Source organism: Eulemur rufifrons, chromosome 21 (genome assembly GCF_041146395.1).
Source record: "Eulemur rufifrons isolate Redbay chromosome 21, OSU_ERuf_1, whole genome shotgun sequence".
In the NCBI taxonomy this organism is placed as follows: Eukaryota; Metazoa; Chordata; class Mammalia; order Primates; family Lemuridae; genus Eulemur; species Eulemur rufifrons.
The window spans coordinates 2,392,787-2,412,513 of record NC_091003.1 but is presented as its reverse complement, the minus strand read 5'-3'; the positions used below and the strand labels follow the sequence as shown (position 1 = coordinate 2,412,513).

The 19,727-nt window shown below is 49.0% G+C and overlaps 1 protein-coding gene across 4 annotated transcripts in view; it reads left to right on the top strand.

Moving 5' to 3' along the window:
* The window catches only part of GLT1D1 (glycosyltransferase 1 domain containing 1), a 49,736-nt gene extending 30,529 nt beyond the window's left edge, over positions 1 to 19,207 (top strand). The window contains exons 9-12 of one of the 4 annotated variants that reach the window (XM_069496793.1): positions 276 to 319; positions 1,752 to 1,872; positions 5,676 to 5,774; positions 19,130 to 19,207. In XM_069496793.1, coding sequence (XP_069352894.1) covers positions 276 to 319; positions 1,752 to 1,872; positions 5,676 to 5,774; positions 19,130 to 19,198 — 333 coding nt within the window. In that variant the 3' untranslated portion in view covers positions 19,199 to 19,207. Of the gene's footprint in view, positions 1 to 275; positions 320 to 1,751; positions 1,873 to 5,675; positions 5,775 to 6,006; positions 6,752 to 12,266; positions 14,202 to 19,129 lie in introns of those variants that run through there. The other 3 variants (XM_069496795.1, XM_069496792.1, XM_069496794.1) reach the window with 3 other exon arrangements.
* Positions 19,208 to 19,727: the final 520 nt, after the last annotated feature.

The following is a 19,727-nucleotide window of genomic DNA, read 5'->3' as shown; positions in this document are numbered from 1 at the left end:
AGGTCGGCTGACACCTTTCCCCCCACCGCACCCAGCTCAGCCAGGACAAGCAGGAGCATAAACACATATTTCTTTGGAACCTCATCTCCCTCTTTCTCTTTTTATTACCATTATTGTTTTTGTTATTTAATAGCTGGGCTCGGGGTACCGTTTCCCACTTGCTTATTTTTCCCGCCTCTGGATGGCCAAGTCCGGCCCTGTTGCCCGTACGTGGGGTTCGCTGGAGACAGATTCATTTCGAGCTCTTGCTGAAGTTTGTCTTTGTCTCTTCTCAGGTTGACCCCGTGTTTACGAGGGAAGTAAAAGCCAAAGTGCAAAGGTAAGCGCAGGTGGGGACAGACATTTCGCAGCAGAGCAAACCCAAGAGGCTGGTCCACGTTGACACAGTCCCGGGCACCGTTCCACGCGATTTCCACGTACCACCCCAACTAGTTCTTCCGATGGCCCTAGATGATTCCCGGCACTGTTATTTGCCCATTTTACAGGCAAGAAAACCAATTTACTGAGAGCGTAAGATGTACGGCCTGACCAGTCACCAGGAAAATGCCAATGGAAACCACTTTGGGATTATAATTTTTACTGATGACATGGGAAAAAATTGAAAAGACTTAAGTATCAAGAGCTTGGAGGAATGGAGGGAAACTGCCTCATTCTCATGCCCTGCCTATGAGGGGGACATTGGCACAGCCACTTAGGAGAGCAGCTTGTCAGTGTGTTGGTTACGAATTGCACTTGTGTGCCAGGAGCCCAACAGCACCGGCTCAGACAGGGGGAGGTCTCCTCGCTCACGTACAAAAACCCCAGTGTAATCGGCTGAGGACTGGCATGCGGGCTCCCTGAAGACATCAGGGCCTTGGGGCCTTTGGTCTCTGTTCTGCCTTTATTTAGCCTGTGGCCCCATCCTGCCAAGTGGCAAGGTGGCCCTAGAACCACGTCTGCTGTGGTCGTAGTTTTAACTGGGGAGATGGGAAGGAGGGAGGGCCAGAGGGACCCATCCCCCGTCTAGGTCAGCCCCCTGCAGGGCGATTTCCTCACAGCCCCCAGGATTCCAGCCGGATCCCATGGGCCACCCCAGCCACATGGGGGTCTAAGCAATACTGACTTTATCCCCATGTACAATCAGGGGTTTTCATACTGCTCTGAGATGCAGGCGTATGCATGCAACAGTGTTACCAGCTACACTGTAGCAAAAGCATGAGAGAGTCGGGGCCTGGGGAAGAATATCAAAGATAGGTGCAGATTTATAATACATTGATGAAAAAAACACATCAAGGCAAAACCTAGATGACAAAATATCTGTTGACTCTGGTGCTGGGAACATGGGCTTGTGTTGCGTTATCCTCTCTGTTCCAGTACTTCTGTTTCTCTCCGTTTATGATTCCTATTCTTATTGTGCCTTTAGTAGTTTTTAAAATTATTTGAAAAAATGAACTGTTAGAAAAATGTTTTCTAGATTATATAGAGAAAATGTCAAAAAAACCTTCTTTCTGACTCTTCTGGCATTTGAGAGCAGGTGTCTTTGTCCTGCACACTCAAAACAGGAATTTGTTAACCGGCTCCCTCCTGCCCCGATCAGGGATGTGAGCAGTGATGAAGTTTCAGCCCACATGGTTTTCCGTACCGCACCCGTGGCAACAGTGCTTGCTTTGCGATCCAGAGTGTTTCTCCCAGATTGTCACCTCTCCTCCTCCCAGCTCCCCACCCATAGGGGTCCTGGAAGTAGGCCTGTCCCCCGCTCCCTGTCATTTCAGGGCCGCAGGGGTCCGACAGATGGGAGAGATGGCCCAGGGAGACCTGCACGCGGCCGTGAAGAACTGCTTCGCGGTGGTGAACAGCTCTGTCTCTGAAGGCATGTCAGCTGCGATCCTGGAGGTAATTATGTAACTCGAGCACCGACAGTGGGAGTATGAAATTGTCCGTCACTCCTTTTCGAGTTTATGGAGGAGACGTCTTTGTCAATAAAGCTCTGCACTTCTCAAAGCTGAAAGAGCAAACCGGCGTTTCCTTTGGCATTTAAAGGGACTTTCAAAGTTCTGTCTGGGAGTTTAAAAAAAAAATACCATTGCATTTCTCATTGCTGTTTCTCTCTGTCAGCTACAGCGTAAAATACAGCTGTGATGGCAATGCCTCTCTGACCCCCCAAACCCCTTTGGCCCGAGGGCAGCTGAGGTTATGAGAGGTCAGGCAGGAGATGGCTGATGAAGATGTCTTTTTACAAGAAGCCTCCTCTAGCTTGGTCTCTTCTCTCTCTTGACTGCATGTTCTGTCATCCCAGGATTTAAGGGAGAGGGAAGGGCTGGACTTCTGCAGGTGGCAGGAGACGGGGATGGGGGTGGCAATCACAGGCGATGATGGGGTGGCTGGGACCAGGGTGGACGCATTCTCGTCACCCAGCGTTCAGCTCCATCACCACCTCTCCTTTGGCGACGTGCGCATTCCCGGCACCTCCTCGGCCTCCTGCCGGCACATGCCAGCAGTGTGCAGGGCCACGGCTGAGTAGGAGGGCTCCGCTCCCCAAACCCTGGCAGGCCCTGGCTTGGCCGTGCTGCCTCTTCCTTAGACAGGTGTGACATTCCCTGCGCCCCTTTGCAAGGTGACTGCCTATAGCACCTCCTCTCGTGTGAGAGTGTCTTGGCATAGGGTGTCTTCACTGTCCGATGCTGGGTTCTAGACCAGCATGTGTCCAACACAGAATGATCCTCCTTCCCTGAATCTGTCGTTGGCTCATGGCATCGAGGACTCCTCCCTCTGAAGAGCCAGCTCAGCGAGGACCCGGCTCGGCTGGCACCTGGCAAAATAGGCCCTCAGCACTGGGTTTTCCCGTGATCGAAACTCCAGCCGCTGCAGGGGTGGCAGCTCCCAGCACACGCATTGCACGTGACAGACACGGCGTGCGCATCGGCCGGTGAGCTCATGACGGAACCGGCTGCAGGAGGGAAAATGTTTGGCCGCTGGCTCCCGAGGTCTTTGAGTCGCCGTTCATGTGTTCTTTCTTAATACCTGGATCTCTTATTCCCGAGTCTACGTAGAGTGATGCCATGACGCTATCATACGTATTTGTAACACCAGTTATCTCTTTGGGAACCAATTGAATGCACCGAATTTACTGACCAAGGGTACAATTACGAACCTTAGTGTTTCAGAGAACATGGTAAAATAGGGGGAAAAAAATCCTCTCCCTAAATTTAAGAAACGACTGATGCGTATGCCTAATATATTCTTCTAATTTGGCATCATTTTAAAAAGCAAAATAAAAAAAAAAAACACCCAAAACAAAACACACAGGGGAGTTGGTAGAAGCCGCACGTCCACACCTGTGAATGAAGCCAGCGTTGGAAGCTTTCGTAGCAGCATTGTACGTAGCGTGAGTTCGTTACCTGTTCATCTTCAGCCAGATGCCAACACCTCCATCCACGCTGAGCGATTAGCATCAGTCTCCACTGCGCTTTCAAATCCGCTTTCAACTGCAGTCACCGGAGAAATACATTTTACTCTTCGCGTTAGCTTAAAAAATGTGCATTGTTTTGGTGCCGGTACTTGAGCTATTGCTGAATTGCTCGTTTGTATGTAAATATACTTTTTTCCCCAACTTCCTAAGGAAAGGTAAAGTGGGAGTCGGGGATGATTTCATAAGCGGCACACACAGCATCTCGCTGCAGACGAATCGCCGTCAAACCTCATCTACTTCAAAGGAAAGGCAGCGTTAGCAATTCTGGCTGCCTTAAAATGTTGCCGTTGTGCTCCTTTTGACAGCGCCAAAATGACCTTTGGGTGCAGGGTTCTGAATGCAACTGATTTTGGAGGAGTGGTGAGGGTGCGTTTCATTAGGATCAATTCAAATAATCAAAGTGGTTAATCATGGCATCAGTGCCCATCACTCTGGAGGAAGTGATCTCCTGGCCTTTCAGAATTAGCTATATTTTGCCCTGGAAGCACATAAAAATCCCATTTGCTGGAACACATTTCTTGCTGATAAACTCCAAAAAGCAAACTTTGGCTGGGTGTGTGGGCAGCGGGGTGAACGTTCCGACAACTAATCGGTCGTTTCAAGTTTTGAGCTTGTTATGGAGGTGGATCCTGCAGAGAGTTACATTAAAACAACATAAAAATGATTTTTGTATCCTGTTCTTCCTAATTAGGCTTTTTTCCCTGCTGCAGCACGCGTGCACACACACAGACACACACACACGCACACACACACACACACACACACACTGCCCAGGAAAATAAAAGGGCCGTCATCTAACGCAAGGAACAGGGAAGAAGATGACTGTCAGCCTCTTAGCTTCTGGGATCGAGCCCTCATGATTGAGAGGCGTTTCAAAGACAGTGGGATTATCTGTCATTTTGACCTTGACTAGTTCCAAAGTGTTTGTGTGCATATGTGTGTGGAGGCTGGGCTGAGAGGACTGGGGAGAAGCTGGTCACAGGACACCGAATCCCTGTTAGGAGGCACAGGTTCGAGAGTGCCATCGTGCGTCATGGCAACTATAGTTAATAACAAGGTATCGTGTCCTTGGAGACTGCTAAGTGTGGATGTTAAGTGCTCTCGTCACAAAAAGATAAGCATGAAGTCGTGCCTGTGTCCGCGAGCCTGACAGAGCCATTCCACAGTGCACACAGGTAGGCGAACATCACGTGGCACACTGTAAATACACATGATTTCTACTTGCCAGTTAAAATCTCAAAAGAAATCAGGCGAGTTCAAACACCAACGGGTGTCAGACACATCCTGTGTTCTGACATTTCGCGTCCTAGTCCCAGCGTGGCGTCCTGACACCCGGCCCGGACTGCTCTGTTCCAAGTCCGTGATCCAGTCCACGGGCTCTCCCTGCTGAGTCACATCACACCCCAACACCCCCGTCTCACGCCAGCGCCGGCTTCACACCCTGTGCTATCCCGAGTTCTTCCCTTCTTAGGTGTCTCTTCTGTCAAAGACACATTTTGCTGGTTTCTAAAGAGGCGATTTTAGAATTAGTTTTCTGTAACTGTTCAGCCCTGAGATTCCACGTACGTCTCTTCTCTCCCCACCGTGTCACGGCGTCACGACCAGGTGTGAGGGTATCTTGCATCCTTCCTGCTGAACCTCGGTTTTCCCTGACGGCGGGGCCTCGAACTCTCTCCGTCTTATGGTGTCGCTGCCAGCGCGTGCCCGGTTGTGTGGGGGGCATCGTGTCCTGGTCCCCAGACTTTTGGGAAAGGAAAGCCAGTCTCGCAAATAATCGGAACGATAGATCATGTTCCCTCTTCCTTTCGTCTGCGAGCCAGAGAGACGTGCTTGGGGCTTGTGGCGTTCATACTGCCCGTGCTGGAGGAAAATTTCTCATCAGAGAGAGCAATGACGGTGACTAAACACATAGACTCCAAATGGTCGGTGAAGACGTGTCAGATGAACATTTGCAGAGAGGGGATTCTTTGTAGCATGGCAGTAATTATGTCAGACAAACTGTTACAGTTTGTTACGGTTTTTCGGAGCTTCCAACTATAGTAACGTAATTAAAATCCAGCTGGATTTTTAACGTGCAGTGTTGGGGTTAGGATGTCATTTTGGCGAGGTGCACGTTTGGCGAGGTGCCAGAGGTAGCCAAGGAGATATTCTCCCACCAGTTGGCCCATCTCGCCCCAGAAGCTCTACGGTGACTGCCCACCTGTCCCCTTTCCTCCTGTCTCCGCAGGCGATGGACCTGGAAGTGCCGGTGCTGGCGAGGAACATCCCTGGGAACGCCGCCATCGTGAAGCACGAAGTGACGGGATTGCTGTTTTCAGACCCTCAGGTGAGGAAAAGTCCCTTCCCTCCGTTCGCCTCGTGGGAATAGCTTTCACCTGCACTTCATTACGGGCGTCCGGGGTCCCGTCTTTCTGCTCACTCTCGGTGCTCCCATCGTACTCAGTAGGTGCCCACTAGGGAGCGTGGCTGTCTCCTGGGCAGCGCCCGGACGTGCCACTGGAAGAAATGTCGCAAGTTTCAAGAACCAGGAACATTGAGTTCCATTTCTGATCCTATAGTGGCGCTATAGGGCTGAGCAGTGACGTCACCTCTTCAACGTCCAGATTTCTGGTGTCTGAAATGGGTCGTGTTCAAAGGTGACCTTGCGTTTGGTGAACATCTGCCGGCTTTCCGAGAATGGCCGTATACGCAACCACTTTCAATCCCTCGGAACCGGCAGGGTGACGCGTGAACACAGAAACACGTCTGCATCTGAAAGTAAAATAAAGCGCCTTCTTGCCAACGGTGGGTGCGGTTGGTCACCCAGTGACTTCTGGGGCACCCGTGTGTGGCAGGACCTCACAGCAGCGTGTGAAGGTGTCGCCCGGTGCAAAGTGGTTCTGAGGGTGCCCCCTCTGGTGTCTGCCTGCGTTTGACACCCTTGGTATCCCCTGGAGATGTGTGACTCAGGAGGAGATGCCTGTGTTTCTCAGCCCCATTTTCTCTTTGGGACAAGTGGAGCTAATTTTAACTCTGAGTCTAGTTGTGACGTGGGCATCAAATGAGTCCGTGTACAGAGCTCAGCCGTGTGCACTGCAGGTGGTCAGAGCTCGGTAGATGCCCAGTGTCATCCAAAGGGGAGGCACTGTCACCGCCTGTGCCTTTTGTTAAGGCAGAAATAAAAATCTTAGGCCCAACCTTTGTTCTTTAGGTCTGTAGATTTAACGTTGGGTGTGGTAGCTTAGGCCTGTAATCCTAGCACTTTGGGAGGTCGACGAGGGAGGATTACTTGAGGTCAGGAGTTTGAGACCAGCCTGAGCAAGGGTGAGACCCCATCTCTACTAAAAATAGAAATAAATTAGCCAGGTGTGGTGGCTCATGCCTGTAGTCCCAGCTACTGGGGAGGCTGAGGCAGGAGGATCACTTCTGCTGAGGCTGAGCCCAGGAGTTGGAGGCTGCTGTGAGCTAGGCTGACACTATAGCACTCTAGCCCGGGCTACAGAGGGAGACCTGTCTCAAAAAAAAAAAAATAAATAAATAATCAAGTCTGTAGATTTAAAAATTAGGTTTTACTCATAATCATCTTTATTAAAGCACATATTGTATTCAGAAATACAGGCAGTTATGCTTAAAAATTATAACTTGAATATTTGAAAATTCTGCCTTTACAATTTCCTATAGCAGATGTGTGATCCAAGGTAGCTTTCCCTTCCCCCTCATATGATCCTGGGTCACTCCTTTCCCTCCCCGCTTATCACAGAGTTGCAAACAAACTCCAGCACAAGCAACAGGAAAGTGAACCTCACAGGTTGGAGGGTTGCATACGGCCAGTCACCCACACGTGCCGTGAACGCCTCGCCGGCCAGAGAAGCAGCCTGGGGTAGCAGAGGCAGGACCCAGGGGTTTATCTTGCATTATCCACAAAAGGCAGGCATGTCTAGCATGCCTCTAAAAGCCAATAGCAAGACCCTACAAGCTGGGACGTATCAGGATGTGAGGAGTTTCCAGCAGTCACTGGTTGCTTCTCCAGACGAAGGCTTTTTACTTCTTACCATACCCTGGATCTCCCAGAATCAGTTCTAGCCAAGCCAGGTCACAGAATATTATCTCCACTCCAGAAAAATGGGTTTTCTTTTCATCTCCCCAAATGCAATGTCCATTTATTTTATAGCTCAATTTCAGAGCACCAAAAAAAAAAAAAAAAACCAAAAAAACAAAAACAAAACCCACTACAGCTTTATTAGCGAGGGTCTGAATACCCATCTCTCATAATGGGCGTATTAGGCAGAATGGAAGAACAACAAAATCGGTTTGGCTACCCTGATTTCACAGAGCCCCTTGTGAGATAGTTCTTGTAATATTTGCAAATAGCTGTCGTGTCTCTGGTACATGTGAGTCCTCTTTGCTCCTCTGCGTCACCAGACACAACTCGGAGGGATGCACGAGTTCAGTTGCAGACGTGTTTTGAGTCCAACATTTTCAGGTTTCACAAAGGATGTTAAAAAAAAGAAAAATGAGAACTTCTGGTTTCATATGGGAGGAGGCTGTGTTTCTTAACACACTTTGAAAAAGTGCGCTAGACGAGGATGTCACACATGGTTTGGTTTTGTTATCTTTGTCGTCTCAAACAGACTTTACCTCGCACAGGATGGGAGCCATGGCTTTAAAACAAATACGCACTTTCGAGAAGTCAGGGACTGGAGTTGTGTTGCTCTCAACGCAGAAACTCAGGTGCAGTTCACTGCTCATCAGTTACCAGTGCTGGCAAGAGTAATTTTAAATCAGATTTATGTATTAGAACCAGCATCGCTTTTATTAAGAAGGAACATGCATGTCAGGGCATCAGCCTTGTAGAGTTAGAAAAGTTCCAGCAAACCATCACGCTGTTGGAGTGTATTTTTGATATAAAAAAAATTGATCATTAAACATTCAGCCATGGTAGGAACAGAATAATCTCTATTTTTATAAGCCTTACATCTGGAAAACTTCAATTTAAGTGAAGCTTTCCAAACCTACTAAACATTGATTTTTCATTACCGCAACGGTCCTGTTATTTCTCTTTCTAAGAAGAAGAAAAGCGTTGAGCTATTTTCCTAGGTATTTTATCGCTCCCATTTTATAGCTTCAAAATTAAAATCCATTTGACATTTATTAGGAACTGTGAATCCATACTCTCTCTCTCTCTCAGGGTCAGACTTTGAAAGTCTAGCTCACACTCATTTTGCTGGGAGGTTCGGTTTGCTTTGTAGACGACCACAGGGAAAAGATAAATTTCTGCCTGATGAGGATGAGGAGAGAGAGCATTGACCGTGTGCGTGTTGTGCTCCTGGCACTGTCCTTGGTGTCTGTCCCAGCTTACACTTTCACTAGAGAGAGTTTATTTTTCCTTAAGCAATAATGACTTTAGTAGTCTTGCAGAAGTTTGATGTTTGGAAAAAGCGATGTGTGCTGGGAAAATATCAACCTCCAAACTTTTGGTCCAGTGACGATGGGTTTTGATCGCGAGTTTTCCACTCGGAATCGAGCGATGCTGGACACGTTTCTCATCTTGTGCTTGCTCCGTCGTGTATAAAATGGAGATAACACCCCATCCTTTGGGAATAACTGAGGGAAACCGGGGTGTGTGGTGTTGTCCCTTCCTTCACCTGAGATGACAACTCCACACTCCAAGGCAGCCTGGTTCACTGCCCCTGAGCTGAGTGCCGGGGAAGCCACGCAAGGTACACAGGTGTGATCTTTAAGCACCAGACTCTGCTCACAGGGCGACACTCCTGCCCTGCTCAAGGCAGGGGGACCCAGAGGATTTCCCATCTCGCCCTCACTCTGGCTCACGTTTCTCTTAGGGAATTTGCTGAGGGGCTTGGCCACCTGTTCCCAGCGCACTTAAAGGTTTTTGAATGACTGCATGGAGTATCAGTGTTAAATTTCAAATTCAAATCTACTAAACTTAAGTAATAATTAAAAGTGCGGCTTGGAGGCCACATGTCAGGTGCTTAGAGGCCACTCGAGGGTGTGGGACGGGGACTCTTGGGAGGGAGGAGGGCAGGGGTTGGGCCGCGTGGACGGCTCTGAAGGAGGCTGGGCTGGTGTCCCCTGGGCCAGGCCGTGTCTGGGCACCGAGTGCACGGATGGTGCCCACCCTCCCAGCACCCACTGCCGGTGTTCTCCCTCCCTCCCTAGTGCTGCCTGTGGCTCCCTCTGTCTCTGTCTCTCATGTCTCTCTCTGTCTCTCCCTCTGCCTCTCATTATCTCTCTGTGTCTCTGTCTCTCTCCCTCTGTCTCTGTATTTCTCCTCCTCCCTCTCTGTCTCTTACTGTCTCTTGCTCTGTCTCTCATGTCCTCTTTTCTCCTCTATTTCTGTCTCCTTCTCTCTGTTTCTGTCTCTTTCCTGCCTCTCAGTCTCTGTTTCTCTCTCCATCTCTGTCTCTGTCTCTCTTCCTCCCTCTTCTCCCTCCTCTCTTGCTGTGGGAAGGAAGCCGGCCCTTTCCTCACAGTCCTCTAAAGGGTTCTCCTCACCCCTGCTGTCTGTTCCTGGGGAGGAAGGACCCTTCCCAAGGCTTTTTTGCTGTGCAGCATCCTGGGTCGGATGCCTGCTGGGCAGGGCGGGGGCAGGGCGGGCAGGGTGCAGGGGGTGGGGCAGGGTGGGCAGGGTGCAGGGTGGGGCTAGGGCCTTCCAGAGCCTCAGGGAGTGACTCTTATGGTTCAAGAGAGAGAGAGATTTTCCTTTCCTTTCCTTTCCTTTTCTTAATGCTGCTACTTTCTTTCTGCCACTGGCCCCGGGTTCTATTAATATTTTGCCAACAGCCAAGATGTTGCTCACTCTAACCCATATCTCCCTTGGTTTATTTAAGTCTATGTTTTTTGTTTAGTCTTCCATGCAGAGAGGAAAAAAAGCTTATTTTTTATCACAACCTCTTCCTAGAAACTCTATCATTCAGGATTTTGTTGTAAAACGGCCGTACAACCTATAGAACTCATAAGCAGTGGGGTTGGGTTTCATCCAAAGTCTCTGCCTCAAATAAATCAAAGATATGACCAGCACCATAAAATAATATCCCAAAGCCATAAGCCTCTCAGATAATTTTAATAAGAATGTTGTTCTGCTATGAGATGGGAATAAATATGTTATATTTTATTATAAAAATAACACCAATTTACTATAAAGTATAAACATAATACATAAAAAATAATTCTACTCTATCATAAATATTACTATTTTATACTGCTAGCTATAAAAGGCATTCAACATTTAATTAACAATAATTTTGAGAATATGTGGACATTCCTTTCAAACATCAAGCACTGTGTGTTAATCTTAGGCATCATTGCCTTCTTGGAATTTCTGTGGGCTTTAGGGAAATAGTAATGATAATGCTAGCTAAGTATGTGCTAGGCTTTGCCCTAGATTCTTTGTTTGTATTAACTCATTTAACTTTCTCTCAACACCCTAGGAAGCAGGTACTGTGATTAACCCTAATTTATAGTTGAAGAACTCGGGCACAAAGAGGTTAAGAAATTTATTCAGCATCACTCACATGAAGGGTAGGGTATAGATCTAAATCCAGGCCTCTTGGCCCAAGAAGTGTGCCCTTAGCCGGGCATGGTAGCTGACACTTATAATCCCAGCACTTTGGGAGGCCGAGGCAGGAGGATCGCTTGAGGTCAGGAGTTCGAGACCAGCCTGAGCAAGAGCAAGACCCCATCTCTACTAAAAACATAAAAATTAGCTGAGCGTCATGGCTCACACTTGTAGTCCCAGCTACTAGGGAGGCTGAGGCAGGAGGATCGCTTGAGCCCAGGAGGTTGAGGTTGCTGTGAGCTGTGATGATGCCACTGCATTCTAGCCAGGGTGACAGAGCGAGACCCTGTCTCCAAAAAAAAAAAAAAAAAAGGAGTCTGCTCTTGACTTGTATGCAAGCATAATAAATAATGAATGTTCCCCTCCTTTCTCTGAATACTCTTTAACAGTCAAAATAACTTCATTTTTTTCTAATTCATAAGAGCTCTGATATTAAAAACTGGCTAGCAGACGTGCCCTTTCTCTACTGTGCTGTGTCTGTGAGCATCAGTCAGGAATGGGCATAAGAAGAAATGTGGTCTGAGGCAAAGCCACAGGAGTAAAGGCAAGAAAAGTGGGAGTGTTGAACCTCTGCCCCCCCTTCTTCACGCAGGGAGCCCATGGGGCTTGGAGCAGGGCTGGGCTTACCCTCTACAGGTGAGAGATGTGGGGCTCAGAGAGGTTGACTCATTTGCCCAAAGACACACAGCTGAGTTAGGTCGTGTAGAGGATTTGAACCCAGATCTGACTCTGAAGCCTAGCACTTTTCACAATACCAACACCACCCATCATGTGAAGACACACTCTGTGCCCAGGGCAGACGATGGAACACACACAGTGAAATCAAATAGGGCAGCTATTAATAGTATTGTACAGTGTATGAAGCTCAGACTCTGGGGCGAGATCCAAGTTCACATCTCAGGCACCACTCATAAAAGAGGAAAGAAGTTGTGAGTCTGAGAATCTGGGTTTTGTTGATCCAGGGAGACGGGTGAGGGTAGCGTAGTTGGTGGCACCGGTATTTTCCGTGGATGTTCATCCTGGCGTGCATGCGTGCACATGCATGTGTACATATCTGTTGTTTCTTCTTCAACCCCAGTGTTTGCACGAACTCCCATCCCTCCTGAAAGCCACCGTCTCCGGGGCGCGGAGGCAGACAGGAGGATGCCTGGAGCCAAGGCAGACACGGGCTCCGGGATGCACTTGCAAACTCCCCCTTCAATTATTTACTTCTGTTTCTCTTCCACTTCCTCTTTTCCCCCCTTCTTCTTCCTTTTGCAGGAGTTTGTTCAGCTGGCCAAGAGACTGGTTAGCGATCCCGCGTTAGAAAAGGAAATTGTGGCCAACGGAAAGGAATACGTGAGGGTGCACCACTCGTGGCGCGTGGAGAGAGACACCTACCAGCGCCTCCTCAGGAAGCTCGAGGGAAGCCTTGAGGGTTGAGGGGTCCCATCTCCTCGGATGCCTGCCCTGGGCCGCATGGCTCGGGGTGAACCCAAGATGAGGCCCTGGGCGGCTTGGGCCAGCCCAGTGCGAATCAAACCGGTCTCGGCACCATCGTGGATACGGTGGCCACGAGTCCCCAGGACACCGAGTTCATCCCAAGCCCTCCTGTGCGCTCAGGCCCCATCCCAGGTGTTCACCCCTCGGTCCTGAAGAACCTGTAGGAGCGGAATGGGCTGGTGGGGGCGGGGAGGGGTAGCTGGTTCCCAGGGGAATTTGGGAGAGACTTTGGTTAGCTGCTGTGGGACTTTGGCATGGACCACAGAGGTTTATTCAAGAAGTCACAGCTCAGACCCCCTCACCTGGCTTCTCAGGGACCTCTACCCATCCTTGCCCTTACCCAGAGCAAAAGCCAGAATCAGAACTGTCAGCTGAGTGGAGTCCTGGTGGCATTTCTGCTGGGAACTTGGGCCTTCAGGGCACAGGTGGCCCCAGGCTTCTCTAAATGTCAGGAAGTGCGAGAACGAGTTCATGCCCCACACGTCTTGCTCGTCAGGGTGTCGTTGAAAGACGGAGTGTGTTCTAGAAAGGCGGATGGGGGCTGGAGCTTTGGGTGCAGGGTGGGCTGTCTGTCCCCTTCCAACACCAGGGGAGTAGAATAGGCCACCAGCCTCCTGCCCACCGCAAGACCAGGAGTCGGGTCTGTAGGACATTGCCGAGGATGCAGCACAAGGTCAGCCCAGGGGCCAGCCCAGTGGTCATTGTCACAGTGGTCTGGCCACATCAGCCCGTCCTCTCTAAAAGCTGTCATCACTGTCCTTTGGCAGCTGGGACAACCTCTGCTGGAGTCTGAATTCCTTGTCTTCCAGTGGACACGTGTTACCGTACACAGGGAGTGGCAGGTCCCCTGCCTCTTGTGACGGGCAGAGGAGGTGAAGCCACTCAGGGGCCCTCCGTGGAGGGTGATTTGTCAAAGAGCTCACGTAGATGCCCTCAGACCCCGTAGGGCGCAGGAGGCGTGACGGCCAATCCCACCCTTGCCGCAGGTCCTAGGACATCTTGGACTTGCTGCTTTACAATCAGTATGTTTTTAAAAAGTGCTGAAACCTACATTTTCTTTTTTAAAAAAGCAGCAGCCTCAAATGAAGCATCTTAAGCTCTGATGCCTTGGGGATGAGAACAACAGGATTGGGTGCCATGCCATGTTTCATTCTGCCGCCTCAATCGCAGAGCAGAATCGCTGCCCACAGAGGCAGCTAACTGGAGACAGCGGACGCGGAGGGTGGGAGGCCTGGGGAGTGATGCCCACCCTCCCCTTTTTTTTTTTTTTTTTTTTTTTTTGCCTCTGAGTGGCCCTAGGACCCTGGCTCCATTTCTGGGGGCAGGGAGGGAGGGAGGGCTCCGTCTGAACCTGGAATTAGCGGTGCCACCCTAAGAAAAGGCACCGCCAGGTCCGGAGCTAGCTCAGATCCCGTCCAGTGATGCTGCTATTTATAAAATGCCGACCGTCTGGAAGCTCGAATCTGTTCCATTCGGCGACCTTGCAGATCCTGACCTCCGCTGAACCTCACCGTCCCTGGTCAATGTCCTCGTATGAGAAGGTGCACGTGCCTCATGCACTTTGGGGAAGGGTGTGTCTTTAAGTTAATAAAGAACGTCCCTGTCCGCCGTGCAGAGATCGTCACTGTCTGTTCCCACCGTGAGCACTGTTCCAAGAGGCCCGGGTCCTCTTCCCCACCTGCCAGTCCCTGCGTCTGAGAAGGGAACACTGACCCTGGAGCATCTAATGAAGAGCGTTAGGAAACGCCGTCGCTATTTTAGTACCAAATATATAGATATAAAAACAAAGCTTTTCTAGAAGTGTTCTAGACAGCTTCAGTTTTGTAATGGGGGTTGGGGACCTCGGTCCTGTGGGACCAGGGGAACTAGCTCTTCCCATCCACCCAGTTGTCTTCTTCCCCCCCCCCTTCCTTTTTTTCCCTCCTTGCATCTCCCCACACTCCTCGCCTCCCTTCCCCTCTCTGATCTGTCCTTTTCGAGGCCGGGGCCGACGTGGGCACGCCATGTGAGATGACCCCCCCACCTAGACCCAACCGATGCCTGGGAGGCCGCTTAAAACTGGCTCCGGCCTTGGCTCTGAGACACCTGGGTGCTCAGGGCGTGTCTCAGACCACCTGCAGCAGGTCGTGGGGGTAGACCCAGGCTTGGAGCTTCCCATGACCCAAGGTGCAGCCTAAACTGACAGCTACTGACTGATTGCCAGTTTGAATAGAGACCGGAATTTCATGGAAAACAGGGACAAGATAAGGAAAGATTGGATTGTGACCTTGTACTGAAAAAAATGAATCCCCAAATTAGGAAAATAGGTTAAATCTGCCTTGTGTTTAACAAAATATATTTATGTAGGCAAAATAGAAATTATGAGTATAAGGCCAGGAAATATTTCACCCAGACAAATAAGTAAGAAATAAAGCAACACACTAGGACCTCATCCCTGTTCCCCAGAAGCATGGAGAGCTTCTCTCCTTCCTTTGGTATTTAATAGTTATGTGTTTTTCTTTTTTCTTTTTCTTTTCTTTTCTTTTTTTTTTTTTTTTTTTTTGGCAGTTCCTGTCTTCTCATGCTTCCTGAGTTGTTTTTTTCTTTCTTCACTTGTTAGCTGGTTTCCAGCCACCAGAGCCTCACGTGCCTGGGGTTCAAGTACTTCTCCAACATCTGCTTCATCCATTTCAGCAAATCCTGCATCTTTGCAACATTTGCAATTTTACTTTATTTACATTGTGTTAGCATTTGAAACATTTTAAACAGCTAAGTGTAAGGAAGAGGAATCAACTTGAAATTGGCATGGAGTGGGAGGGTATCAGTTAAGACTACGTTTGGTTACAAAAGATAGACCATCATGAATAGTGGCTTAAGCAAGAGAAAAATGCATTTTTTTCCCTCTTAAATAAAGAGAGTCCATCGAGCAGGCGCGGTGTTCCACGGAGTCAGGAATCCAGACTGCTCCCACCCTCGGTGTGTGGCCAGCTGTACCTCACGGTGTAAGGCGGCTGCCCAAGCTCCCGGCACAACACCATTGATGCATAGTCAAGTTTGAGAATCCCTGAACCCTAAAGAAAGTCAACCTCTGAATGTCTGGTTTTCCAAACCATTGTTTTGAGATACAGAATTGACTCTCTAGCAGGAAGTGTGGAAATATCTTCTGTTTTTCTGTGAGGTTTGTTTTACCCTGTTTTAGCAGTGTCTGTATAACCATTTGTCCATTCATTCAGCAAGTTTTTATCGGCGTGATTGGGCCAGGTACTGCTCCCGGGGCTGAGGGTGCAGCAGTGAGCAAAGGCTTAGAGGACTAGCTTCCCAGAGGGGCTGCACAGCTGGCGTGTGCATTCACACCTTCTTGTTGAAAGTGTCTAACGAGTCATCTCTAACAAAGGAGTTAGAATCAAAAGTCACTGCGAGCAGGACCTTCAGGGCTATTAAGCCCCAGCCATTTCTCAGGACAAAATCCCCATCCAAGATGCTGCAAGTCATTTCTAAGAGAATCTTCACAGACGCTAAAGGAATTTCTGGGGAAAAAAATGCATACAAGAAAGGTGGGGAGGGGGTGTCCGTTAAAAGGAATGACTTCATCTGTATCTGTGGCCACAATCTATTTTAAAGAGATTATTTTACAATCTACCTCTTCTTTCATAAAAGGACTCATGAATAGTCCTTAAAGACATCCAGGCTGAGAGAAATGTCTTTCCAAAAAATGACACAATTCTGCTAAATGACAAAAGCTTTCTCCTTGGGGGTGGGTGGAGAGAGAGAGAGAACAGTCATGCCTTTTTCAGCAGAAGCCTTTGATACCACTTAGGCATTTGGAAAGCCTCAACTATTTAGAAGAGTTGTGCTTCATTTAAAGGGGACTGTCCTCTCCAGAATCAGCATTTTTATCTTAGCATCTAATATAAAAAATATGGTCAACATTTCCCCAACTCAGAAGGGTTAACAGCCAGATGTTTGCAAGAAGCCAGAGGATGAGGAGCCGGGCAATGGAGTGGAGGAGCTTTCTGACTTTGTACTTGGTACACACATGTCTCAGTTTTAGAAATATCTGGAAAAACAGCCTGTGAAGACTGACCTGCTAGATTCCAGCTGGCGAAGGCTTCCCTCTCTCTGTGGTTTTCTCTCCTGTCTGTCTCCATGTCTAAGTGCATTCAAAGGTGCAGGGGTCACATAAACAGCTGCCCTGCATGGGATGGCTTAGCATGCAGCTGTGTGTCTGACTCCTGCACCATCAGATGGGGTCATCGTTCCTGCCCTGTCAGTAATGACGACCGTTAATTGAACACTTACTATGTGCCAAGGGTCGTGCTCAGTGCTGACCACGTGGAACTGCGCCCAAGCTCTGGAAAACAGTGAAGTCTAAGACATCTCTCCCACCTTTTATGTTCTGGAAACACTGGCTATGAAGAGCACCCTCCCCTGAGACTTGGGTGAGGCTCACAGAAGCCAGCGCGCGCGCTCTCTCTCTCTCTCTCTCCTCTTCCCCCTGCAACTCTGCTCTCTCTCATGCACGTGCCATGCTAGCTCTGCCCTAAGAAATTTAGTTTGCACATGGGTTACACAAATCTTCAACCCAGGCCAGAGGAAACAATTGGTTTTAATATTCGCACGCTTATGGCCGGGCGCGGTGGCTCACGCCTGTAATCCTAGCACTCTGGGAGGCCGAGGCGGGTGGATTGCTCAAGGTCAGGAGTTCGAGACCAGCCTGAGCGAGACCCCGTCTCTACTAAAAAATAGAAAGACATTATATGGACACCTAAAAATCTATATAGAAAAAATTAGCTGTGCATAGTGGCGCATGCCTGTAGTCCCAGCTACTCGGGAGGCTGAGACAGGAGGATCGCTTGAGCTCAGGAGTTTGAGGTTGCTGTGAGCTAGGCTAATGCCACGGCACTCACTCTAGCCTGGGCAACAAAGTGAGACTCTGTCTCAACAAAAAAAAAAAAAAAAAAAAAAATATTCGCACGCTTATTTTAACCAAGTTGCACAGTATAACGATTGTCGTTTGTTGGTAAGTGGCACCAGGAGGGAATTTTGATCCCGGGGCCTTAAATACAATGAGACTTTATATTGTTTTTGGAATGTTTTTAGTAGTCTAGAAACACTGTTTGGATAAACCTCGTAAGCTTTGATACTGCCTCTGCAAAAATTTTCCTATTTTCTGGCAGGATAATAACGTACGGATATATTAACAGGTAAGTACGTTTTTTTTGCTTTGTTTTTGCACACATACACATATACATATATAATTCACAGGAAAATGAGACCATGCTGAGCATTTGGGGGTGGGGTGGCGGTGGGCATCGCCACAACCAAATTCAGGTTATGAAGAGTCAAATTCTTGGCTCTGAGCATCTGAGAAGGTTTTTGAATATTGTAGGAGAGAAAACAATAGTCTTGAAAACCAAAGCTATTGAATTGCAAAGCAGGGTTTTTTTTGTTTTTGTTTTGAGAGAGAAAGGTATTAATGTTCAAAATGCAAGGTCTAGACGTGTCTCAGAATCAGAGTCCTGAAGGACTCAGGCATAATGTCTACGCTTGAATGATCAGATTGGAAAGAAAACAGACGAGAGAGCAGGTCCCTGGGACTATGGGACACCGGCCCAGGCTGGGGCGGGCTAGGGCGGCTGCAGGTGGTGCAGGGGGGCAGGTGGGTGCTGTCTCCCCTGCCCCCTGCCTGGGAAAACCAGCTAAATGCAGTGATCTGGAACAGGGCGCAGGCCGCCCCTGTCCATGTGGAGCTTGGGGAGGGTGAGGAGCCCAGGCACACTGGAGCAGGGGGGAGAGGGGTGTTCCTCCCCCCACCTCAAGGTCTGCTTCCCGGGGACCCCAACTGGTGACAGTTCTAGAACGATAATGTCTGATCTTTCTCACACCTGCATATGTAGCTTGGGAAATTTGCCTCTACAATACCATGCAAATCTTCCCCACATTTAGTGCACATTGTTTTTGCTTGAGAGAATTCAAAAATAATCTCATATGTTTTGTGAATGCAAAATCTTTCTGAACTTCCATTTAGAGAAAATGACGGGACGGCAGGGTCCTGGGGTGGTGCCCCCCCCCAGGGGGACATAATGACGTCCCTGCTCCCCTTTATCAACTTTCTTCACTGCGATTTCCTTCTCTACCTCCAGTCACTGCAAACCAAGGCCCGCAGGGGGACCCGTGTGGGGACAGGGTGTTTTGCAGTCACTGCGACCCCGTCGCCTTGTTGTGTAATCATCGTCCTACCCACGGCGCAGGTACCCAGTTCACAGTTACCACGTGAGCAACATCACACATAGAATTCTCAAAATGTTAAAAAACATATAAATCTTCAATTTAAACTATGTAAGGTTTCATTGAGCCTATTAACGAGGGGACCCGTGGGGAAAAAAAAGCGAGTTAAAGGTCATGTGACACAGGTGTCCATATACTCAGTGATGTTTTCAAACGTGATGAAGTAAGACCGGCCACAACCGTAATCGTTGTGGTTGACTGTTCCAAATCATTCCCATGACAGTTCAGCAAAAATCATTTTGGCTCCAAGGGAGGATGCTCCTGCCTCTTTCGGCTTCTAGTGGCTCCAGGTGCTCCTTGGCTCGTGGCCTCATCGCTCCAATCTCACAGGGCCTCCTCCCTGTGTCTGTCTTTTTCGTTTCTTTCTCTTATAGGGACACTCGTCATTAGCTCTAGGACCCACCCAGGTCCAGGATGAGCTCATCGCAAGATCGGCAACGTAACTACAATCGCACAGGTACTTGTTGCAAATAAGATCCCACGCTTAGGTTTGGGGTAGATGTATCTCTTGGGGGCTGCATCACAACCCACTACACCAGCACATGTCACTTTTAGCCAAGTTAAGATCATCTGTTTATGTGCCAACCAGGACCTCGATGTTTGCAGACTGAACTGTGCGTGGCACCCCGGGGGCTGCTCCCTGCACCTGTGCCTCCTGCCACGCAGCCGTCCCCTCTGAACAAGGGGCACTGAGGCGGGTCAGCCACAGCTGCAGCGGGAGAGGGGGTTGGAGGGCGGGGCCTGGGGGCTTTGGACACCGAATCCTGATGAAACCAATCAGAGCATTTGCTCGCTGACCTGTGGAATTAGAAGGTGGGTCCCTCAGAAGGGAGGACATCAAAGCATCCTCTAAAGATGTGAGCACTTTAATCCCCAAGCCCACATGTGCTGCTAGTGGGATTGTAATTTGGAAGCAACTTTCTTTAGAACTATTTGCACATATATGTCCATATTATTTATTGAAAATGATGC